General features: G+C 42.8%; 2 protein-coding genes across 2 annotated transcripts; one reads left to right on the top strand and one right to left on the bottom strand.

Annotated features, from left to right (window-relative positions):
• The first annotated feature begins 1634 nt into the window (after positions 1–1634).
• LOC115765317 (vitellogenin-2) lies at positions 1635–3107 on the top strand. The gene is made up of 2 exons (XM_030708817.1): positions 1635–1876; positions 1949–3107. Exons 1-2 carry the CDS (start codon positions 1657–1659, stop codon positions 3022–3024), a joined length of 1296 nt encoding a protein of 431 aa, XP_030564677.1. The 5' UTR covers positions 1635–1656; the 3' UTR covers positions 3025–3107.
• A 1398-nt stretch (positions 3108–4505) lies between these two features.
• On the bottom strand, positions 4506–25874 carry LOC115765288 (mucin-5AC). The gene is given in 12 exon segments (XM_030708778.1): positions 4506–4876; positions 4934–5514; positions 6126–6544; positions 11174–11180; positions 14092–14107; positions 21626–21758; positions 21823–22827; positions 22902–23372; positions 24097–24362; positions 24428–24613; positions 25218–25732; positions 25823–25874. Coding segments are annotated over 12 exon segments (3885 nt in total). The 5' UTR covers positions 25860–25874; the 3' UTR covers positions 4506–4627.
• Positions 25875–26274: the final 400 nt, after the last annotated feature.

Below are 26274 nucleotides of genomic sequence, written 5' to 3'. Positions count from 1 at the left end.
TGTTGGCAGCCTATCAACAAATTGCCGCTAAGTAAACGTAACAAACTTTAGGTCAAGAAACTCAAAAACGCGTGCGCATAAAAATTGTTGTTTTTTTGTCAAGTAAGCTAGAAATTACAGAAACACAATTTTAACGTTAACATTGGTTTTTAAACATGCACAAAAGAATATACATATATGGGCGGTATATTTTATTTAAAACGAATATGATTTCCTTTTAAGAAGACAAGGAAGAAAACAAAAATAAAATATGAATTGCTTCTATAAATTTATGATTAATAGCAACACTGACAGTAATCAGCAACTAACTTTATTGTTATAGCCTTAGTATGGATGGTATTGTAGTTTGTTCATTAAATCTGTAACGCATAGAAGGAAACATCTACCACCCAATAATGTGTATATATTCTTGATCAGTATCAACAGCCGAGTCAGAATGGTTGAGTATGCCTTTTTTTTTTTAATCCGTACTAGTCTCTCAGTTTTAAAGCGACCCTAATGAAACTCTGCATAGGTACATGTTTCTTTTGCAAGCAGTTCATCTGTCGGAATCGGTCGGATCGGACAACTTTATCATGCTGAACTTTTTTTTGCACTTTGACCCAAAATCGGCATTAGTTAGGTGCACTATGCTTCTTACATTTGAGCCAAATCTTATCAACATCGGTTCAGTATATCATACAGGTGCCATAAGAATGCTCGGCCAGAAATGAAGTTCTTGTCTGAAGAACTTTCTTGTTAATCAAGATAACTATCAACAATGGACCAACAATTATTCTGCAAGAGTATTTAATGTTCGGCGTGCAAAAGATAGACCGGACATATATTCAAGCACTAAAACCATCATTAAGATCGTATATAAGGAAAAATTGTAGAATGAAAGTGGAAGTAAAATGCGCAATTGCGGTATGCGTGGCTGAGAGTTCATGTGAGTTTTTGTGCTTATACCATATATTAAGTAAGTTCAATATATATATTTAATATATATTAAATGTATTCAATCTACTATATATTAGTCGCGATCCTTCGAATCGTTCTTATTTTCAGATTTTTGCATTTAAATTTGCTTATTATTAAATGATGATTGTCATCATTGTTATCATTATCGCATCATACAATAAATAAAGCTTAATGCTCAATGGTACTGGTAAAAATGAACGTAATGGTCTTCTCAGTAAAGGCGGGTTTTTAATGGTAAGTTCATTGTATCATAGTTACAAAAGAAGCACAATGCAGCACTGCATTTACGAGGTGCAACTTTTGACACAAACAGCACGTAAAAGTTGCCAAATTGGTGGTGTCAATTGCTGACTTTAAATTGATAGGGGCAGCCAATTGACGATCACTGATAAAGCGAAAAATATGAATGTGGAAATTACGGCGTCACCAAATCGATGATTGCAGATTTTCCATTTTTCATATATTATTGTCTAGAATTTCAGCTTCGTTTCCGAAAAGTGCTGAGCAAGATGCATGCACCATGCACCCGTCAGCTACCTAGTGCTTCCGCTGGGCGACACGTGTATGCTGACAGTCAATGAATGTATTATCGTCAAACAAAATCTGGGGCTATAAAACTGCTGTCCGGACAGCTAGCTACATGCAGTACAGCTTGGTACGGCGTCTCGACAATAGAAGTACAAAGCTTTGGTAAAAATGAATCCTCTGCACTCTTTGTGTGTTATGGCCTGTCTTATGGCCGTGGCTTTGGCTGCGAACAACCATAAGCAGTCCAACTCGCTGAACAACTACGAGGATCCCAGCAACTGGGTCAGCCCAAGCGAAATTGAGCAGCTGCCAATGCTCAAGGATGTGACGCTGCGTCGTCTCGAAGGCATGACCGTTGATGAGGGCGCCACTTTGCTGGACAAATTGTGTAAGTAGCTAACTACAATGTAAAGATCGAGTGATTTTCATGATAATTGAATGGGACTATGACACTTTTCAGACCATTTGGCGCAATTCAACCGCATCTTCAAGCCTGATTACGTTCCAGAGCCCAGCAAAATCAAGGGCTACATTGTTGGCGAGCGCAAACAGAAGATCGAGTTTAACCTTAACAACTTTGTGCAGACAGTGAAGCGTCAGACGAACTTTGGCAACGATGAGGTGACCATTTTCATCGAGGGTCTGCCCCAGAGCTGGAACCACGTGAACAAGGCCAACCGCAAGCTGGTCCAGGCTTATGAGCAGCGTTACAACCTGCAGCCCTATCCCGGCCAGCAAGACAGCTCTGAGCAAAAGACCAGTAGCGAGGAGCAGGGACAACAGCGCCGCAAGCAAAACCAAGAGCAAGATGACAACAAAACCGGCGATCTGGTGGTTATCACATTGGGCGATCTTATCGAAGATTTTGAGCAGTACGCTACCCTGAATGTTGAGCGCATCGGCGAGATTATTGGCGATCTTCTTGTGCAGCTTACTAACGAAGTGAACGTGCCCCAGGAGATCATTCATCTGATTGGTCAGGGACCCGCTGCCCACGTTGCCGGAGTTGCTGGTCGCCAGTACACACGCCAGACTGGACACAAGCTGCGCCGCATCACTGGCCTGGACCCCACCAAACTGTACGCAAGGCCGGAGAAAAAGCTGAGCGGTCTGGCTCGCGGTGATGCCGACTTTGTTGATGCCATACACACCTCCGCTTATGGCATGGGCACCCAGGAGCGCCTTGCCGATGTTGACTTCTACCCCAACGGACCAGCAACTGGAGTTCCTGGCGCTGACAACGTTGTGGAGGCATCTCTACGTGCCACCCGCTACTTTGCTGAGTCTGTTCGCCCTGGCAACGAGCGCAACTTCCCAGCCGTCGCCGCCAGTTCCTACAAGGAGTACAAACAAAACAACGGCTATGGCAAGCGCGCTTACATGGGCATCGCCACCAGCTACGACATCCGCGGCGACTACATGCTGCAGGTGAACTCGAAGAGCCCCTTCGGCCGCAACACCCCTGCCCAGACACAGAGTGGATACCACGCTGTCCATGAAGCCTGGAGGCAGCAGCAACAAAAGAACTTCGCTTAGGCGGAATCTGCTTTTGAGCCTTCGAAGCTAATATGAAAAAAAAAAAACTAGAAAACAACAAGACGCATTTCCTTTCATATTGATTGCCTATATTACGCATAGTTTTCAAATATAATTTTGCATATTTAAAAAAGACACAATTTTCCTTGTCTATTTTCTACGTACTTCCAATATTTCTGCGTGTTTATCAACCATTTTAGTAGATAATTAAAAGTCTCTCTTTATGCATTTAATTTGACTTACTGTCACAAAAATTAAAAAAATGCAGTCGTGTGCAACTGGCTAATTATATAAATAGATAGATAGATTCATATTCATATACTAAGAAAATATGGAATTCATTTTATGTATGTATCTTTATTGATATTGAGCAAATGCCACATCGTAAAACGTTTAATTAAGTATTACATTCATCGTAATCTCTGTGGTCCCAAGCCCTTCGTATATAACATAAGTATAAGCAACGTATGTTTTATTTTCAGAAAAAAAAAAAAACAAACAAAATGGTAATTTTCGTAGTGCCGGAATAACCCTATTAGCAGGTTTGCAAATTATTTCTTAACTTATTAACAAGGTATTTCCATACAAAAGATCGTGTGCCGACCAATTGTAGCTATGGAAAATATGGGAGATATAAGTACTTTATTTTGATACGATTTAGTTCATTTGTCAAAAACTAGAAAGAACGGACTTCTTCGGCACGCCGAAGATTAACTAACCGTGTAGAATTGATTGTTGGTCTGATGTTGATACGATTTTGCTCACATGTAAGGAGCATAGTGAAACTTGCAAATGCCGAATTTGTTTAAGATATCTTTATAAACTAGAACTTAATTTCTTATATGTAAGAAGCATAGTGAAACTAATAAGTGCCGAGCTTAGTCAATCGAGAACTTAACTTTCGGTCGATCGTTTCCATAATAGCTATTAGATATAGTGGTCCGTTATTGATAAAATTAAGCCTAAATGTAAGGAGCATAGTGAAACTAATAAATGCCTTGTTTTATGATAAACAAAATGTTTTTCACAGAACCTACCTTTCGACCGATCATTACCATGGCAGCTATGGCATATCAGATAGTAGTGGTCCGAGCCGCCCGGTTCCGACATATTTACTGTCTGCAAGAGAAAGACGGGCCTATGCAAAGTTTCATGACGAACGGACAGACAAGCAAACAGGAAAAATAAAAGTATCAAAAACAAAGGGATATATGCGGCTCATTCATTAAGAGCTTAATGACACTTATATTCGCTGGGTGACATTTTGAAAAAAACAGGTCTGAAGCATTTGTTCCAATGGCAGGTGTTTTGATAATGTGGTTCGATCCGCCCAGCTGATATATGTATAATAGTCTACATACAGACGAGCAGACTGACAGATTGAATACTTTTTCTAAAGGTAGAATAATACATAATACATTTTTAACGCCTAAATAACATTAAAATATCTATATTATTACTTGTTACACACATATATAAAACTATTCACAATAAAAAATTATGTGCAAACATGCAACATGCAAGAAAAAATCAGTTATCTCTTTTTGGGAGTGCCGTTGGGCCGCAAAGGCGTGCATTCAGTCATTGACCCCTCCCAGACGCTTCAATTATGACAGGCTCTCTCGCCGGTTGCCGCCCAGGTGCACATACCGCTGTCCCCATCGTATCCGAGACCCTTGGGGCAAGTGTACTCCCAACCTACAATACCGCCGGTCTCATCGAATTTGGCACAGGAAATGAATTTGCGACAGCTGAGCGGATGAGGAAAGTTGCCTTGGTCGAGGCACTCGATGATGCCTTGCCCATGTACAATCACCTTCGGTAGCGTTTGTGACTTGGACGGGGACTGGGACTGGTCCTGAACATGAAGACGGGCTGGTTCATTGCGGCGTCGCGACTGCTTTGTAACGCTCGCACGGTTTTGATCATAGATCTCGTGGTCAACAGCGCCTGATCGACGATTGGCAGTAGATGTGGCCGTGGCCACTTCCGGTTTGCTAGGCGGCCGGCTGTATACCTCAATGTACTTGTGCGGCCGTCGACGGCTCTGCTGACGGCGGGATGCTGGCGGCGATGATGCCGCCGTTACTGCTGCTGCAGTTGTACTAGGTGTGGGCGTGGCGAACTGTGGCCGACGTGGGCGTGGTATCATCTGACGACCTGCATAATAATTCATGGAAAGAATCAGTGTCCAAAACTAAAAGTATATTCGCAAAAGGGACTCACGTGTGATATTGGCTATGCCAACGCTACTGATGCTGTTCGGTAGCTCAAAGCTCAAGCCTGGACGTAAATGTTCCGAGATTTGATTGAAGCGACTTGTGTGTATGCTGGACCTAGCCACCTGATCATTATCATCCTCAATGCCCGGCAAATAGGTAGTCGTGTCTATCGATAACGCTGTGGTTGAAATCCGTGGTGGGGTTACAGTAGACGTTAGCGTTAGGCGGCGCTTAAAAAGCGGGTTTTGTGTGCGCGGCGCATCCGTGGCTAAACAATAAACATAACGAAAGTGTACTTTTTTACTGAGTTATAACATTGGGCATCGAACAAAATAATCGACTGTTGCGTTTACACAAAATACAAGTTTTTGGGCTTCGACGAGAACAGAGAAGAATGCTGTAGTCGGGAGTGCCCGAATAACAGATATCATATTCTTCTATGGACAAAAAGCACACACACGTGCACACGCACGCTGTTTGCTAAGCAGTTTCTTCCCTTATCACAGCTCTATGCGAAGAAGCTAAGGTGGTTATTAAATTTCCAGGTGAGGTAACACCACCGAGTGGAATTTCCCAAAAACCCCGTCTAATCGAGCAAAAGGAAAATCTTAACTAGCTGGCTCAAACGGCTTGGGTCATGCGTTGATCAATAAGTCATTCGACAAGGACAAACAGTTTTCTATATAGAAATAGAGTCGGGGAAGCTTTTCTCTGCCCTTCTTATATGTTCCAATAAACTTGTTCATATAATTTCATATCATTCACAATTTCAAAGGAAGGGTCACCAAATATTTTCATCTTTGAAAGAATACCCGTCGTGAATGCCCATAACCCTTCTTAATTCATTAACAGCAGCTAACAACAGGTGCAATTTCTTACCGTTTTCATCGCCACTTGTCGAGGATGCCGTTGTCGTCAATCGACGCGTCTGAAACTGGCGACGCAATGCATAGCTGGCTGCCTGGAATTTATGAAGTTTTTGCGCGTTGTCAGTGCTGCTGTTGCTGTTGCTGCTGTTACTGTTGCTGCTGTTACTGTTGCTGCTGTTACTGTTGCTGTTGCTGTTGCTGCTGCTGCTTGCTGCAAACGGCAATGTTGCTGACGAACTTTTCAGTTTGCTTAGGTAGCTGTTGCTGTTTTTAACGGTTGCTGCTGCTGTCGTAGTGGCTGGCTTACTACGCAGACGATTATATTTAGAGGTCGTCGTCAGCTCTGCAGTTGGCGTGGTCGATTCAGACGCTGCCGTCGGCGTGTTAATTATTCGCCGGCGCACGCTTAGCACGGGACGTCGCGAGACACTGGCGACAGCGGCAGCACCAGCCACAGCACCAGCACCAGCAGCAGTGGCAGTTGATGTCGAAGGCACAGTTTGTGTTCGCAGCTGCCAGTTGAAAGACGATCATCCAAGTCGTTGTCGGAGGCGGCGGTTTGTAATGTTTGTGTTGGTGGGCACATGAAATGAAGCGAGCAATTGGCATTCAATATTTTATCATAGAATAAAAATTGTTGTTTATTATTGATAGATCAGTTCTCTTTTTTTTTTTTTTTTTTGTTTAACTTGCGTGTCTGTGCTTGTCGTGTGTGTGGTGCGTTTTTTAATTTGCATCTGTGATCTCAATATCAAGATATCCGCGATGTGCAGTCACAGTCAACAGCAATCTAAAAGCAAGCTACATGCTCAACAATTAAAGAAATATTTGTACATGCATATACATATATGTACATAAGTAGTTTACATTATAAATAAATAATTAGCATTGGTACTAATACTAGCAATAAAGTATTATTATATGTATATACTAATGTTTATGTTTATACTGTGCAATAAAGTGTTAGGGCTTGTGTGTGTGTTCTTTCTTACTAAGACGGGGATTTACTTATGATACAACAATACTTATAACTTACAACAAATTACTCATATATTTCTATACTAAATCCTACTGCATTGAGCCTACCCAAATCCACTATAATTTGTTCCTTAGAAACTTCAGTCTACGGTCAAGAACTAGCAACTCATGAGTGATGCTTGATGGTTAAGTGTCATAGTGAACAAATGTACGTTTACTCATGAACTCAATAATCTAGACAGACTAAAAAATGCAGTCAGGCATTTTAATTGAAGGACGTTAGAATGCCAGAGACTATATAATATATACATACATAAGATCACTGTGCGCACAAGATGAATCAGTATGCCAACAATTTGATACCAGTTTGGTTAGTTGGCTGTTGGGTATTGTTCAGCGGACACTGTGCCTACATTATGCATACATGTAACCATGAAACTATAGCTATGCATAATAAAAGTTATACAAAAACTTATGGAATAAAAACTGCGATGTGAGACTTGCCAGTATGTGGAGCTTTTTTAATGTCAATGTCGTCTCTATGCGCATGCGTATGCGCTGGACACGCCCTAGAGCCGCTTGCGCAACGTATGAAACTCGATATGCCGAGTTGAAGATTGAAGATTGAAGATGAGCCCGTATCAGCTGGCCGGACCGGCTCATTTGGCAACGGCGACTGCATGCCATTGTGATTGCATAAGACTCTTGGCTCTGCTGCCGTTAAAAGATGTGCGCTTTGCTTTTTATGATAGCCTGTTAGCTTACGCTTTTGTTGGCAGTTGCTGAAATGTTTGTTGTCTTCATGCCAAACTGGTTATCTTCACTTAAATACCGTGCAGACGATCGGAGCTAGATCCAGACATAGCCAGAAGTGTGTACGGCGAATGCTTGTCAGGGCGTCGTCATTGTAAGACGAGAAAGTTGCTGCCAATGCAAAAAGCTGTTTTATCTGAAGACCCAAATCAGTGCCAACTTCGATGCATGTGTTGGGTGAAAGGTACAAAAATGCCAAGCGGCATTAAAGTGGCTAATCATATGGGAATTCATACATGCTGATGGAAATTTGAATGAATACAAGTGACTACAAGTACTTGGTGGGTATGGCAACAGGAAGGCAGAATATATCTTTTACATTTAAAGCAAACTAAGTAGACTAATTGTTTAGTTAGACACCAAGATATAAGTTGTGTTATCGCTTTACCTCACATTTTGATATAATTGTTTATGCAATCTGAACTGCACTTTAAAAGTATCTTAGGTTAGAGTATCCAGCTTCGTGATGTTTGTGTAGGGAAATTAAAGTGTTTGCAAAAATAAATAAAACGAAAGCTAAAAGCCACCGAAAAAACAGCCACATAAACAATATTCATTTTTATTATAATAATAGACTACTTATTATAATACATGCTTTTTTGACTCTCGTAATGAGATCTTTATTAGCTCTTTGGGCTCTAACCAATGAAATCAACTAAGGATTTCCAAACAAAAATCTGTCAAGGGGCGCATTTTTTAAATGTTTGTATTTAAGCTTTATTGCATTGGAAATTTAATGTACCCTGAACTTGTTGTGTAAAAAGGATATGGGTTTGTGCAAATATGTATATGTGGCATGCAGAAGGAAGCAAAGCAGACCCCATAAAGTACATATATTCTTGGCCAGCAAGAATAGTCGGGTTGATCTAGCCATGTCCTTTTGCCCGTCGTACGTATGAAATTCTGAATGTAGATTCTCCTAGTGTCCGCGCGATTTTGTTTCCGGTAATTGATAGCTTGCCTCGTGTTCAAGCAGTCGATAAGAATCGATATCAATCAATATCAATATATATATGTTAGCATATCTCTGTCATATTTGACACGCAGCTTCTCGTGTTGTATACACAGACTTAGTATATTTCACTTTTTGGATACAACCCCTTATCACGCAAAATCAAATAAATAAAAACTGTTGCCCTTTTACGAAAATACGAATATCCTATATTATGATAATTCCTACACATTTTATCAAGATGGGTAACAAAACACAGAAATTATTAAAGAAATAATTATCAAGCCATGAAGTAGCTCAAGAATGCACACATACCTTTATATGCGTAGCTTTCTGAATTCTATAAATATACGTGCAATTGGGATTCTTTGTATGTTGTGCTACGTGTAGTGCTGCCTTAAGTTCCGCTTTAGAATTCATGTCATGGCTGTCGGGTATGAGACGTTAGGAAGTAGCTCGCTCGATTGAAGGGGGCCTAAGGTCCGACACCGGCGGCAGGGGGCATACATATATACATACATATATAGAAGTAGGACTACAAAAGATGAAGTTTTGAAAATGTAAGCATTAAAAGCTTATTTTTGCTGGGGCCTTTGGCTTTTAAACTTTTCTCGTGTGTGTTTGAGCAAGTTCGAAAAAGTTAGTTTGTAAAACGTAAGCTCATGTCCAGCTCAAGTTAATGGTTCGGTTTTGACAGACCCTTGAACCCAAGTTTTGGTGCAACCCTTTGTTTGCCTTGTATTATAAAATGAAATAAAACATGTCTTAATTAAGTGCCCGTTGAGCTCTTCACAAAAGTTATTTAATTTAAACCAAGCTAAGTATTTTGAACGTGCTTCATTCTGATATTCCCTGATACAAAGTTTTTAGTTTCTAGTTAGGAAATGCTATCGTGATTTACTTCGGTGTTCACTATCGGATCTTTATGGATTTTGAAGGGCATAGATATGGCATCTTTATGTGTGTTAATACCAATGTGGAATACTATATCTACTAAAGTTCACTGAGGAACGGGAGGAGGTATACAAACAGTGAAATATTCTAGATCTGCGTAAAAAATTTATAAAATATTTTCATAAGCCAGTAACCGAACATTTTTGGTATTGAAATAAATGTTTCGTTACGGCCTCAGACCGATTATTTGTGAGAGAATCGGTTTGATTAGTGATTCAGCTTGCCGCCCTCATGTAAGTATGTATGTTTTTATTGATCTCAAGAGCCATTTATTTTGTATTAATAAGTCCGTGGACTCCTTCTGACTTTATTTCTTTTGTATGCCGACTCTTTGTTGTCTATGTAAAATATCGCATTTCAGTTTCAGTCAATTTGTAGTATAAATAGTCCTAAAAATAAAATCTTGTGATTCTTTGAAGGAAAAAAAATGTAACTAAAAGCTTCGAAAAAAAAATATAAAAATGTGCTGTGTAATAAATATGATTTGTTTATGTATCTATATTGTTGTGATTATTCTGTATGTACAAATAATTTTTAGGTACTGGATAGAGCTGTTCAGATATGATGCTGAATATCAATATCTGTACGCATATGGTCTATTGTATTTGCATATATCTAGAATATGCATGTATGTAATATTCTGGGGTTTTTATATACAAAATAATTATGTTTGTTTTTGGGTTTATTTAGGTTTATTGTGCATAAATATTTAACGACTAAAACTAAATGCAATAAACTCAAAGTAATTCAAAAGAAAAAAAAAGAAGATATTTAAAAATTTTTAAGCGAAATTGATTTAAAAATGAAGGGACTTAAATAAAATTAAGTTTATTTTACAGTTTTCCGCTTAGGGTCGTTAGAGATTGCATTGAACCAATTGGAAAGGCATTGCATTTCATTACTGTATGTGATTGTGTGGAATTGTATATGTGTGTATGTTGTGTGTGTGTGTGTGTGTGTGTGTGCGCGCGTGTGTTAGAATATATGTTGGTGTGTGTATGTATATTATTGTTATTATAAATGGCAGCTTGAAGAATACAAAGTTGAAGTGTTCAAAAGCAGCAGGTTTTTACCACAATACGGCCATAGGCTACCATTTGGTAAGATTTCATGAAAAACTATTTGTATTATTAAAAAAAAGGTTCCAATTCTGAAGGACAAGATGACGCCGATTATTTACAGGGCGGCAGAAGGGTTAAACTTAATGCGTTTGTCTCTGTACAAAATAAGACTAGAAGTAACTAACTACGTTTGGTGGTGCAGCAATTAAGGAGCCACCGTGGTCGTTGTCGCTGTTGTGGTTGTTGTTTTTGTGTTGCGCTGGCGTTTCAGAGGTCGTCGGCCACGCCCACGCCCACGACGCGCCTTCTTTCGACGCACCACATGCGTTTCGGTGCTGTAGCTGATTTTCTCGCTAATGTTGCTAATGTTAGTATGTGTGGTTGCTGTTTGTGTTTGGCTATCGTTGTTGTTGTTACTACTGCCACTAATAGCGCCGTTTGTTAGTGTGAACGTTGTCTGTGCATAACTGTTATGTTTATCAGAGTGGTCCGAAAGCTGATTACTGGGCGCCTGCAACACTGACGCATGGCGCACAGAAAACGCCGAATTCGAGTCGGGGGCGAGGCTGGGTGCGTTGATAGAGCTGGGTGGCAACAGGGTGCTGCTGTCTTCGATGCCGTTTCCGACATTGGCATCTGACTCGCCCTCCGACGCTTGCACCTTGCTTAGTATGACCTTGTCGAGATTGGCTATCGAGATGATTAGGGGTGAGGATTCATTGGATTCGGGACGAAGTAGGGGTACAATGGGTCTTACGTATGTGGCTGGCAGGGCAGACGCAGCTGTTGGTGGTACAGTTGTATTAATTGTATCCAGGTCTGTATCCATGAGGGGCGTGGTATCGGCATTCCTATCGACGGCGTTATTACTATCGATGCTCAGCTGTTTGGCCTTACGCGCCGAGTCAAATAGCCCTTCAAGCGAAATCGTTGATGTTTCGAAGGCACCACGGATGACCTCTGGTAGCAGCGATTTGCCGCTGCGATCCAACTCGAAGTCGCCTTCAGTCTGTGGCAGACTATTGCGCACTGGAGCTGAGTTCTTGGGGACGCTAGGCTCAGTAGGCGTGTAATCCGCTACGGTACTTTGGCCATCGTTGATTTGTATATCGCTTCCATCCACCAAGTGCACATACTTTACTACACTGATCTCACCTAGCTGTTCCACATGAGGCAGTGACTCGACGCGCAAGGTGCCAAAATCTTGATTGGCCTTGGATTTGCGTTGGGCGGCCTTGGCTTGCTTCGAGTTAATTTCTACAATGCGATTGATTTCGATAAGCTTATGCTTGGGCTCCACAGCGGTAGTCTTACTGCCCAGCGGTCGCCCAGTAGGCTCCTGATCCTCTTCATTTTCACCTTCAACCAGGGTAAATACGTGCAGTAGCGTCGTTGCTGGCGGTGGTGGTAGCGTTGTCAAAGACAATGTTGCCTGTGCTTTGTCCTGTGGGGGTGAAGAGATGTTTGTGGCTTCATTAGCATATTCATGGAACACAATTTGTGGCTGTGCGGTTTCGGTTTCAGTGTTTGTGGTGTCTGTTGACTGTGTTGATGTAGGATTTGTTGTTGGTGTGGTTGGTGTGGTAGTCACGTAGCCCTGCCTCTGTTGCAGCTGATCGTAGGCATCCTCACTTTCAACCACTTCGGTTTCTAGTTCTGCGTCAGTCTTAGCGGCTACCTTTGGCTTAAGGGTCGTATGCTTCTTGCTGTGTATGTCAAAGATCTTTTTATTGCGTGCATTAAGCGCATCAATATTAAGATCTTCAATCAGTGGATTCTCGCTAGTGATTTCCGGTGTCTCTGTTGAAGGACCTGTGTATTTGCGCTCGTAACTGCGATTGTTGCTGGGAATGAACGGAGCCGGTTTCAGAGGTGTTAATGGAGTCGTGAGCTCATAATTGTTGGCCACAGGGCGTAGTGTCAAATTGGGGGTAGCCACGCCAGAGGGACGATTCACCACACGTGGGCGATTGCTTCCTCCAAAGCGATTGACAGGCGCAGTAGAGGAACTGCCTATATTGCGATTGCGAGGATTGAATGGAACATTGCCACTGTTGGCATTAGGGCCGCTGGCGGTGGGTGCAAAGTTTGGTCGATTACCGGGCGGCACACGATTGTCCTTGGGCCGATATGCGGACGGCGTATGGAATTGTGGCTTGCTGGTACTATCCCCTAACTGCTGCTCCTGGCTGGAAACAGGTTGTTGACCTTGTTGTTTGCTTTGCTGTTCTTCTTCCTCGTCATCATCCTCATTATCTTCGTCCTCGTCTTCGTCGTCAGCATCATATTCTTCTTCGCTGTTAGCATTCTCCTGATCTTGCTGAGGTTGTTTGTTTTTCGGAATAAAAGGTCTTCTCACCGCTACCTGATTACCCAGCGGGCTAGTATTTATCAGCGGCTGTGGGTGCTCCTGCTGTTGCTCGTAATCCGCATCTTCTCCGTCGACTTCAGCCTCCCTCTGGTCCTGCTTGAATCGATCGGCACCTGGCAGTCGTGCACCCCTAGGATCGCTACGCACAAAGCCCTCGCCTTTGTTTCGCACATTGGAGTTAAAGGGATCATAGCGTCCGTTCTTGCGACGCACAAACTTAGCTGTGGGTCGTGTGCTGCTGAAGACTAGAGCCGCTTTAGTGGGTGTGGTGGCACCTGATGGGGCATAAGGGCGCTTGGCTACTAGCTTGCGTCTAAAAACCGGACGCTGCGATGACGCAGGTGTTGAGCTTGACACATTAAGCTCTACATCATCATTGTCTGGAGTGGCGGTGGTGCTCACAGCCGTTCGTTCGACTAGCAATTGCTTAAGTCTATCATTGATGACACCCTGTTCCCCACTACCACGTGCTTGATCTGCCTTTACTTTATCGCGCAGTTGCTGCAATGTAGAGTTACCGTCACTTTCATTCTCCTTATCGATGTTTTTGTCGTCTTTTCCCCGCAGTCTATTGTTTATGACACCATCGGTTGGCTCGCCACGGGACTGTTGACTTTTGAGTCGATTTCGAAGCCTCTGTAAGTCAATAGGTCGCCGCTCCGACTGCACCGACTGTTTCTGGGAATCTGTATTATCTTCAACCGCATCCGTCTCTAGCTCAACATTTTGTGCAGCTCCGAATCTCGAGTGGCTGGGTAGAAATGGCTTACGCGTGGTTGTAGTTGTTGCACCAGCAACTATCTGCTGATCTTCACTGCTTGGTTCTTCTGTGGCTAGCTTATTAGACTCCGTGGTTGTCTCAACTGGCCTAAGTTTGCGCACAATCTTGCGGAATTTTTTTGCAGGCGTGTTGTTGATTGGGTTAGTGGTACTGTTTGCTATTGTGATTGTGTGATTAGTGTTCTCAGAATAAGAGGAACTGGCGCTATTAGTGGTGCTGACTGTACTATTGCTACTATCAATAGGCTGAAGTGGTCGCCGATATTTAAGTACGCGTATGCGTTTCAGTTTTGGTTTGCCGCTTGTTGTCGTTGTCGTTGCTGTTGTGATTGTTGTGGGAACGGTTGTAGTCTCAGTGGCATCTTCATCTTCCTCGCTCTCTTCTGTTTTCTCAGTTGATATGTCATCGATATTAGATAGTTTAGTTACCTGTACGCGACTACGTGAGCCGAAGGATAAACGCCTTGTAGTTGATTTTGCCGATGTTGTTGAGGCTGTTGGTCTGGCTGTCGTTGTAGTTGTGGGGCCTCTTGTGCGGCTCACTTGATACCGATTCTGAAAACGTCGTTTAGAATTAACTTCATTACCTATGTCATTTAAATTACGCTCCGGTGCCCCACTCTCATTATCATTATTATTCTTATCCGTCTCCTCGATATCAATATCTGCTTCTAGACTATCATCATCTTTAGTTTCATCGTTATTTTTAGCATTACCGACTGTGTCTTCAAATTGTTTGTTTGTGTAAGTGTTTTTGCTGTCGGTGCTGTTGTAGTTTTTGTTTTTGTTTTTGTTAGCATTAGAAAACTTAAAAGAGTTATTTAAATAGTTAGCTACGGTGCTATTACCACGTGATGTTTCAAAATGATGACTAGCTACTCTATGTGAGGTGCTTTGATGTGTGTAGTTTCTAATATAAGGTTGTGTGATATTATTTTCAGATACGTGCTCTATAGTGTCATTATCATGCATGTTGTCAATATCCACATCATCGTCTTCGTTGTCGTCGTTGTCTCCATCTTCGTCTACGTCTTCGTCTTCGTCATCGTCATTGTCATCGGTACTGACGCTGGGTTGGCTTTGGATCGAGGTAAGTATTTTCGTCGGGTTTTCAGTCTTAGAAGTTTCTCTATTCGTGTTAGCGATTCGTTGTCTACTGGCAAGTAACTGGCTTAGAAGGGAGCTGGTAGTTTTGCTGCTGGGCTTTTGATCAACGGTCTCTTCGAGCTCAACGTCATCTTCTTCATTGTCTTCAACATTGTTATCATAATCGTCTTCCTCTTCTTCTAACTGCTGATTTTCATGTTGGTTGGCATCCTCACGATTATACAGATTTCTATTGATTGCTACTATACTGCGCAGTGTACTAGAGCTCAATCTTGTCTGCGGCGCTGGTGTCCGACGTGTGCCAAAATGCGGAGGTTTCCGCCCAGTATTTTGGCTATCCTGTTCTCCTTCTTTGGTAGCAGGTATCTGGCTTAGCTGAGGTCTAATCAACGCCCGATGGCGGTTCGTTTGCAAAAATCCCCCACGTACTGTTAAGCTATCTGAGTCGGGCGTTTTATCGTCAATATTGTCATCAGTGCTTGCATCATCGCCGTCATCACTGTCAGCATCGCTTATTGATTTTTCAGTTGTTGTTGATTCTCTGCTAACTGAAAAGCGATTGCGTGTACGGCTCAGTGTCGCATATGGACGACGTGTGCTTACATCGACCTCTTTATCTGTTCCAGGAGTTGTTATTTCCTTAGCTGAGCTTTCTGTGGAGGTTTTATTGAAACGGCGCTGCTTTGACAGATCGCGTGGTGGTGTAGGACGGTTTCTGTTGTTTCTTGGCACTGAAGTTGTTAATTTAATATTTCCAATATTACTTATTTCTTTATCTTTATCTTCTTGGATATCGTTAGTATTTTTTTGACTCGCGGCTGTGGTTGAATTATATCGCCGGCGTACCAGACTCTGGCGTAGTAGTGTTGATCTTTCACTGGTAGGTGTTGTGGCTAAGGTTGTGGATTCGATACCATTAACAGAGTTATACTTTTCTGTGTTTGAATTCTGTTCAGCACTGTTCTTGGTTTTTGGAGTGGGTGCAGTTGCATTAAAACGGCGGCGTATCAGAAGATTACGTCTTGTTGTAGTTAATTCTATAGTTTCCTCACCATCTCCGGAGCTACTGATTACATCAGAACTGTCTTCATCCTCGTTGACCTCGCTGATTTGCTTAACTGATGCGCTTGATATTGTTGTAGTATTGCCACGACGAAGCAACAACTGATAACGTGGATTTTGATTGCTTTTTGTTTCTGCTATTGGAGTTGTATATTCTGTGCCATTTCTGGACTTTTCCTCATCGTCCTTGGCTTCGGTACTTCCTTCATTATTTGTGGATGAAGCAGATTTCGTTGCATTCAAGCGATTGCGTATTATGACTTTTCTTCTTTTATACGTAGGTCGCCCAGAGGCTGTTTCTGTGGTTGCACTCGTGGACACACCATGATCGGGAGCATTGATTTGGTCTGTATTTAAGCGGTTACGTTGCAAAATCTGACGTCGTGGTGAGGGACTCTCAATAGTTTTGACCGTGGTTGTCGATGTAAGGTCCTCAATATTGGGACTGCTAGTGACGGCAACATTGTCTTCAAAGTACTCGATTTCTCTACTCTCTTCATAAGTTGTATTACTGATCTCGGTGGTTGTTGAATTAAAGCGGTTGCGGAGCGTATGTTCCTTGCTTATGACGGCCGTACCGATTCCAGCTGTCGTAGGGCTGGTAACGGTAGTCATGTCTTCATTACTGACAACTTCATTTTCATCACCCAACTCAGCCAGAAGATCGTTTTCGTCACTATGCTCATCACTTGAATATGTTACACTATCAAAATCAGGTGCACTATTTGCTGAGTTTTCCGATGACACTCTTTGATTGTTACTGAGATTTTGACGAGGTGTCGTTGTCGACAGCAGTTTATTAAAGCTACCATTTACTCGTCGCGGGTTGCTATCTTGACCTGCTGTGGTTGTTATCTTGTTCCTTCTGCCCCCAAAAAGCTGAGTGAGACTAGGGGCACTCTTCGTGGTTGTCTCTAGCTCATTTATTTCCTTTGGTTCATCATCCGAATCTGGATTAGTTGTCAGATTTGGACGCTTGCGATTTAGTCGGCTATAAGTACGTAAGACACGGGAATCATTTTTGACTTGTTGCGCATCCGCTAATATGGACACCTGTATAATGCGCTTGGTTTCATTTCGTCCTGCCGTTGTCAGCTTTGATTTGAAAGTTTTGCCTTGTCGATATGAATTTATATCCGTGGCGGCGTTCGTTTCCACGGAAAGCTCATTACCCTCATCTCCACTATCTGTGTCCCCAAAGCTAGTATCCGTGGTTATCTGCTGCTTTTTGCCAAGCTTACTCTCATTAAATGTTTCCTCAGCATTTTTCGTCAAGTTAGCCCCCGGGTGGCCTACACTGACCCGGGGGTTTTCAATAAAAAATGACTCAGTTCTGAATTGATTTCGCGTGCCTGCTCCATAGCCAAACGATGGTCATCTTCATTGCTAATGCTTTCATCCTCCTCTAATGAATTGGTCGGCTTTCCATTGTCACTTACATTAAAAACATCATGAATCTGCTGTTGTATGTTAACCGTGACGCTCTCGACGTCAGCTGGCTCTGGAGTCTTGTCAATATATGTAATGGGCGAATCCTTCACGTATTGATAGTATTTTCGACGATGATAAATTGGCAGCGAGAGCTTGTCATCATGGCTAGTTTCCCTGCCAGGTTCAGATGCAGGCGTGGTGCTCACAATGGCAGTTTTGTTACTACCCGTTTGAATGCTATTCAATTCATTTGTTAAATTACTTTGTAGATCCTTCAGATCATCACTGATGTTTGTTGTTGAAGGCCTTTTTGTCGTTGTTGTTGTAGAGCTGCTGGTCCTTAAACGGAAAAAGTTTTGTTTAGCAACTGATTGCTGCGAACTTGTTGTTGGCGGCTCCTCTGTTGTTGTTGAAACGCTCGGTATAGTTGTTGCTACGGGTCGCTTAAAGGTCAGCTTACGTCTGCTCGAAGTGGTATGTGTAGATTGGTCTGTGCTTGTTTTCGAAGTTGGTCGCTGGAATTCGTTATTATCGACTACTACAGATTGCGGGGTCGTTGATGCTATTGTTGGTGGACTTGTGGTTGTGCTAGGTCTTGTGGGTCTCAAGCGCGGGCGAACAGTAGTCACTGCACTTTGCCTGGTCGTAGTTTCTAGGTCCGAATTGTCTTCATCATTATCGCCATCGTAAACAAACTCCTGTATTTCTTCGTGCTCTATTGTTTCTTTGGGCTTTTTCAATAAACGTCTGCGAGTCTTTATCACGGTCGGCTGCGATTGTTTAGCATGCTTTCCTTTCGTAGCAAAGTCCAAGGACAACAATGAGGACAGATCATTACTACGAAACTTTACTGAGCCACGATTTCTTGTTACGGTGCGTGCTGTTGTACTGGCCACCGGTTCACTGACCTCATCCGAAATATACTCATATTCGGCCGGCTTCTCCTGAACAGTCTTGGTGTGCACACGCTTCACAACCTTTCCATTATCAATTGTACGCACGTAAGTAGTACGCGTGCGTGTTAAACCATTGCCCAAAGATTCAGTTTGGCTGGAGGTGCGATTGCGCACAGTTCCAAATGAAGCGCGATTGTTAAGCTTTGCACGCGTTAAGTTCTTATCGGCTATACCACTTATATCCTCACTTTTTGGCTCTGCAGTCGTGTTATAATTGTTGTCCGTCAATTCTTGATCTTTAAAAGCTTGCTGTGGAGCCTGTCGGTGGTTGTTTCGTACGCGCTTGTTTTCATCAGCTGCTAACAAAGATGAGAGATCGCCTTCCTTGCGGGGTCGATAGTTGCCTCTGACAATGACACGCCGCCTTGAAAGCGGCGTGGTGTTATTAATAACAAGATCTTCATCTTCGCTTGCGTCTGTCGTACTGGCTGTTGTTGCTTTCGCCGTTCTAATTCCGCTGCGAACAGTTGAACGTCTAGTGTTCGCAGTATATGCTGTTGTGGTTGTGGACAGGGTTTTCGGAGCTGCCTCTGTAGTGCTTGTCATTTGGACTTGGAATGAAGAGCGGCGTGGGTGTTGGTCAACTGATTTGGTGCTAAGCTTCTCGGTGACGCTTGTTTGGCTCTCCACTTTAGCTACATCCTTATATAAGGACTCTATCTGAGACTTATTAGTATTCTGGGGCGCTGCTGTGGTTGTTGTAAGGCCCGTAGTATATTCTGATTGTTCAGTTGTTGTGGTGGTGCTGCTTTCAATATCGGGCACAGATTGCGTTGTAAGTTCTGGAACGGTTGTAGCCGACGTGCTCGCCAATTTGGATGTATTATTATTTTCACTGCCAGCTGCAACATCTGTGCCGAGGGTGGTTACCTTTGAGATTTCTACATTATTTGATAGCAACGTTGTCAATAAATTTTTTCGCAGAGTTGCACCCTCAGTGGCTATCTCCCTTGATTCTTGCTCAGTTGCTGTGTTGCTATCGTCCGAGCTGTCATTTTGAGCAGGCGCTATAGTCTTGCCACGAGCCACTACAGGGGGCTCATCGTCAATTATTTCAGCTGCAATATTCTCATCCTCAATCGTTGTTTCCGTAATCAGACCTCCTCGTTGTATGGGCAGGTTGCCTTCTGACCGGTTTACTTCACCTAGGTTGCGCATAAAGCTAGAACTGCGATCTTCGCTCAAATGGGCACCGCTGCTATCGCGAATTATTGAAGTGTAGGGTACCTGCTTATCGACACTGCCGCGAGTAGAAGTACGACTTATGCTTTGGTAGTTACGTTTGCCACTTGAGTTTGACACTGGGTCGGTCTCATTGGTGACTTTAATTTGTGAGTTTCCATGACCGGAAGAGACAGATTCATCTTCAGAAACTGTTGTTTGTTCTATTAACCCAACGTCGTCAAACATTTTAGCATTGTTTCCGATTTTCTCTTCCACCCGGCTGTATGTACGAGCGATGTTTTGATAGCTGCGACTTGTTGTTATCTGCGAAGTTTGTGGCGTTGTGACTGGTTCCTCGATTCCATCTTCATTTGTATCGTTTTCTTGCTCCGATGAAGTCGAATAATCAACCGCTAAGCGCTTGCCAGCATACCTACGTGAATCTTTGTCTTTAACATTGAACGAATTGGGCGGCCTGACCGTACCTGCTGAAATTCGCGTAGGTCGGCGCGTTTGTTTAATTATTTCGGTGTGTTGATCGTCATCTTTAGTACTTAAAGTAGAGGTGCTAACTACATCATGCCTTAATATATTGCCACCATTACCAGCTACGTCTAAATCTACTATACTTTGTGTGCGTATTGCGTTTGTTGTGTTAGATTTGGGTGTTGTTGGTTGGGTTTTTGTGCTAGGGTCCAACAACGTTTGACTATTATTGGCACTCACCTTGGGCCTATCCACTTTGGATAGACGCGTTTTGCCTATTCCCGCAACATCATCACTTCGAGTATTGTTTACGTTATCGCTATCATTATCGTAATTATTAACAGTGCTGTTTGTTGTTATGGTAGGAAGTGGTTTAGTGGCAGTGGGACGTGTGCGACGTCGGGGATAACCAAAGGGTCTTGGACTAGATATGCCGCCCAGCGTGTTGATGTTAGTTGGGCTTACAGGTAGTTCGGTTGTATTCAGTTCAAGTTGTGTTCTTTGTGGTTGCCTTCTACCAGAGTAGGTGCTTTTAATGATATTTACAGTAGGATCGGTGCTACTGAAAGCTTTCGAGTTACCAAAGTTGGGACTAGCATCGTTGACTGCTGCTGCATTGTTTTTCTTTGAGTTGTTGTTGGTCGTGTTTATGCGTCTGTGACTGGTTGCATACTTAGTCTTAATTGTTGTTACCTCGTTATCAACATTGTTTATTTGATTGTCGTTGTCGTCTTCGTCGCTGTCAATGTTGTTTTGTTCACGATTGCCAGTTGTTCTTATTTTGGCCTGTTCAGACTCCGTCGTAGTTACTGTTGCGGTTGTCGTTGGGGCCGCAACTTGTGATAAGTTGTTAATTTTTAAGTCAAGTGCTGGTAGGTGGACTGCATCGCTTGGCTCATTGGCCGGCGGCAGTGTGGTAAATTGTGACTCTAAGAAATCGGTAATACCATCAGCCACGCTCAAGGAGTCGATGCTGGTGGTTGGTGTTTGGATAGTGGATAATACTGGAGCTGTGGGTGTGGGTGTGGGTGTGGGTGTGGGTGTTGGTGAGGTGGTGGTGGGGGTGGTGGTGGTTGTATGGATGTTAGTAGTGCTAGTGCTTTCAACTGGTTCAGTGGTTTCGTTAATGATAGTGGTTGTTGTAGTGGTTATATCTGATTGGATGCTGATTGATGCAGGTGTGGTTGCTGGTACATTATTAATTTTCACAGTGTTGCTTCTATTGTTGTTGTTGTTGTTGTTGTTGAGGGTGCTGGCCTTGGCAGTCTCAGCGCCTGTAATTGTTGTTGTTTCTGGTGGTGTTGTTGTTGTGATTGTTGTGGTTTTGGTTCTGCGGCCAATGCTCGCGTATTTACGTGTATTTGATGTTGCTGTGGTGCTTTGATTTCTTGGTACCGTTACTTTTTTCTGTTGTGGCTCATCCTCGTATTCCTCCTCGTCTTCATCAGAATCATGATCATTAGCATCAGCTCCGACATCAATTGCACCGCTGCTCTTTGTGGGCTGCGTCCGTTCAAGGTATTTGTAGCTACAGATAGAGAAAGAGTGTGTGTAAGTGGAAAGGAACAATAACTTCGTCTGCATTTAGTTACCGATTGGTGTTCGAGATAATTGCTGACTCAGAAACTGTGCTTTGCGGCCGCTCTGTGGTACGTCCACGAGTACGGCTTAGTGTAGCATAGTGCTTAGTCTGCGTTTGCTCCTTAATGACAATAGGCTGTTCGGGCTCCGTCACTGAGTCTACGGGCGCTGTGGACGTTGTGGTAGGTCGGGAGCGTCGTAAACTAGTGTACGATGGCGTGACAGAGCCAAGAGGACGCCTCGTTGTATTCACCGGATCTTGTTTGGAGTCAGCCTCTTCCTCACTTAAACTATCATCATCTCTAGAGGTAACTTCGGCTTCTTCCTCATCGCGCGTGGCGCCTCGATTGCGATTAATAGTCACATACGGCTTACGTTCCTTAAGAAAGCCATCGAATTCGGCAAGCTTTTCCAGTCCCTCGTTTTGTGGTCCCTGACGGCTGTTGCCGCGCAGTACCGATGAGTATTTTGAATTGTTTGCTTGCGAACTGCCATCGCCGGCGACGGCAGCGTTGCTATATTCAGCGGATTCAGTAGGCTGTATTTTAACAACATTGAGGCGTTGACGTGTAAATGTGCCCAATGTTTCAGGACGATTTAGAACACGATCATACAATGACTTGCTAATTGTGGAAGGTGTTGTCGGTGCGCCGCTAGCAACGTTCTCTTTCAGCGTTATAGAACCGTCTTTATTTCGCAGTAAGTGTTTCTCCAGCTGCTCCACGCCACCGACCTTACGTATAAGATCAATTAGCTCCTTTATGACTTGTGGATCCTCTTCAGCATCGGTGGACTTGCTTGATGTCTGTGTGTTATCTTCGTCCTCTTCGTATTCTAGCACATCTTCCGCTGATGCGGCGGTAGTGGTTGTTGTGGTGGTGGAACTTGTGCTGGTGATACGTGGATAGACCGGGCGAGCCACGGGTGCTGCTGTGACACGATTGTAGCTACTGGTAGGGCGTAGTGTTGTGGTCGTTGTACTTGTTGTCGAGCTTATAGGGCGTGCAGTTGTCAGTCTGCGTTTATACATTTAATACAATAATAATTATTACATATATATGTATATATTATGTAGACATCAGTCACTTACTTCTGGGTCTTGCATGGTACATTGCGTGCAAAATCGCAAGAATCGGCAGCGGGATTAAAGTAAAGCCCAGAAGGGCAGGTGAATTGATGAGCCACAATGCCCAACCCAGAAGGACCGCTATCTAAACACCAGTAGTACTTCTTGCAGTCGCGAGGATGCTGGAAAAAGCCCTCCTCCTCGCATTTGAAGTCAGAGCCGGGATCGGGCGTTGTGGGCGGTGGTGGCGTCGTCGATGCTCGTCCCCCAATGTACAGCGACGGTCCCTTAGCCTCCGTCAGTTTTATAGTGGTAGTGGACTTTGTCGTTGTGGTGCCTCTATTCGCAGGTCGTCGAGTTGCACTGGGCTTTCTTGTGTTTACGTCGGACTCGGAGGTTAAGTGATTCCTTGTGCTGGTGATGCCATTGTCCCGACTTCTAGAGCGTAACGGCTTTTGCGGGCCATTTGACTTTGCTACTTCATTAATGCCCAGTCTGTGAAAAGGAAATGTGAAATTTAAGATTTTAGCAAAACTATAGCATTGTTTTTTTTTTTAATTTTTTATAAGCCTAATTAAGTAAATATCTGTTGGTTTTCATACTACGTGATACTCCGAATTAGCAAGAAAGCCCAGTTCACAGTGGCGTAACTAGGACCACGTTTGAAAATGTAGATAGCAAACGAGGAGTACTGACAACTATTCCAGTACACAAGACATGGTAATAGACTTTTAGGTAGCTATGACAAGAAACGAACGATCTGATCATGAGCAAATATTCACCTCGACTTATCACAGTACTAACCGGACATTTAAGATTGTGCAAGCAAGTGTAAAAGCTCAAAATTAAGGAGAATGAAAGTGTGAGCTCTGCAAGAAACTCCAACTATAAGCAGGCTAAGACTCCACAGCTGGCAGGTAAAACCCTCAATACTAGAGAGGTGAGAGCTTTGAAGTCTTGGAATATCATTGCACTTCTCCATATGATAGGACTGGACAAATTTCTATAAAGCGCCAAGCTGTAATTGACTCTACCAACTGACAATTATTAAAAATAATGTATGGAATGAAGTCGAAGGGTACTCCTTGTCGGGTACTTTCGACCAGACCTATCTAACTTGCTTTAATCACTGCTAAACAAATATCGCTAAATATTGCATTGTCGCATGATTTCTTATAAAACATAAATTGTGTATTCAGCTTTTTTATATAATACTTACCCAAATGCCTCAAGCATAGCCTCCTTGGCAGCCTCAATCAAAGGATATGGCTTACCACTGCATGTCCCACGGAAATCATCATTATCTATGGCCCAAAACATAATACCACCCAATCCATGGGCGACCACATACTCTGCCTTCTTACGTACAATGGCCTCGTCATCGTAACCCACCCATTGATTGCGCCTGTAGGCATACGGACCCATGACATTTTCGTTGGGCTGCACCACAGTCCATTCGGGATCTTCCTTAAGTGTTTGACAAATCTATAATATAATTTATAATATAATTATCGGCATGGGTACATTTGGAGTTTCTATGGAATATCTACCTCATAGTATGCCAAATATCCCTTCTCTCTGGTAGCGTCACCCTGTTCGCCAGGTCCCTCCGAAGGTGCACCGAGCTCAGTGCTCTCCTCATTAATGAGCGTGTAGGAGCGTCCGTAGGTAGGTATGCCCAATACCAGCTTATCACGATCGGCTCCAGCTTTTAGATAATATTTGATGGAATAGTCCTGTTAGGTGAAAATATATTAGGTTAGGTGAAAATATATTAAAATATATTATATGTATATAATAGTTATCTTAATGTATAAAAGTGTTCATCCGGATTAGCTGGCTAACTGATTGGTGATCAACGCACAGCCCATAGGTGCAAGGATCAGTTCAGAAATGTATTTAAGATATGTCTTAGCGACTTGGCAAAATCGACACCTCTTGAATGGAAAATATGTCAACAAAATTTGGGGAAAAGTTAAGTTAATTAATTTCAAAAACTAATATAAGGGCCTGATGAGACGTGTTTCAACGATTTGGCAAATTCTACCGAAAGCGGATCTTTGTGAACGTCTGTATGTGCCTAGTTTCAGACGGTTGCGGTCATAAGATCACTTGTAAAGATCGTCATGACATTTTTTTTTAGACTGATTTCACACTTTTGGAAAGGTCAAAGTAGATATTGATTCCAAAATTTGGTACTTAATTCAATGGGCTTCAAACTAATTAAAATTAAAACATTTTCCATGAGTAGTAAATGCGTGAAAAGGTGAAGCCTGGGAGTAATATACATATATTTATTTATATGCATTAAGGTGAAGAAAACTATTTTGTGGCACTTACAATATTTAACTCAGCATCATAGTTATATTCGGAATCATCCTCCAGAGAGTAAAGAGGCGCATGATGATTAACCGATGGTTCATGTGAGGAATGAAAATCATAGGTTAGGACGTTAAACCAATCCAGATATTTGTTTAGCTTGGGCACATCGTAGCCCTTGTCAATGTATTCAATGCCGGCTGGCACAGCCATGGTAAGCAGCAGCCTCGAGCGTCCAGTCTTCTCCGCCTCGCGTTCAAACTCTGATCTTAATTCCTGTACAAACTGCGCATAGTTATCCCGATCACGCGACTTTCCGCCTTCACGATGTGCTGGATATTCCCAATCTAAATCGATTCCATCGAAATGATTTTGACGCAAGAATTTCAATATATTCTTTATGAACTGTTGTCGCCGATCGGCACTAGCCACCAGAGGTGAGAAGCGTGAAGAAGCCTCGTTCCAGCCACCAATGGCAATCATCGTTTTCAGCTGCTTGTTGTACGTTTTCAGGCCGGTAAACTTAGCATAACCACCTGGGGAAGTTGAAGTGAAATTGAACAATCGAGATGAGTTCAATTTTGTTTCAGTAATGTAACATGTGTACATAGACGTATCTGGCTTACCTTGTTCTATATCCTGATACTTGTCAAATGGCTTCATTTGATTATCCTTGGTGAATCCACCGAATGCGTATACCAAATGTGTACACAAATATGGATTTATATTTTGGGGATTAAATTTAGCAGTGCCTGGTCGATAGACACTCCAATTCGTGTAGTAACAAACCACTCGACCCTCACTGCTCGCAACTGTAGTGTTAAATTAGAATTAATCGCTTTAGTTTTCTATCGATTGAAATGACCCAGTCCTTAAATCTTACCATTTATGCAATAGGCCAGTGCGCAGAGGAGTAAGAGCGTTTGCCAGCCTACTCCAGGCCGAAACTGTAAAGCAAACAACAGTAAAACGAATAAGTCAAAGTCGGAAGTGCTAAAGGTGCATATTATTGTAATAATACTTTAACATTGACAACGGCATCAATGGACTGAGATGCGGACACATGAGACAATCTTCA

The sequence above is a fragment of the Drosophila novamexicana genome, unplaced genomic scaffold (assembly GCF_003285875.2).
Source record: "Drosophila novamexicana strain 15010-1031.04,08,12 unplaced genomic scaffold, DnovRS2.1 tig00000960-arrow-arrow-pilon, whole genome shotgun sequence".
In the NCBI taxonomy this organism is placed as follows: Eukaryota; Metazoa; Arthropoda; class Insecta; order Diptera; family Drosophilidae; genus Drosophila; species Drosophila novamexicana.
The sequence above is the reverse complement of the archived record's forward strand: the minus strand, read 5'-3'. Positions and strand labels throughout refer to the sequence as shown.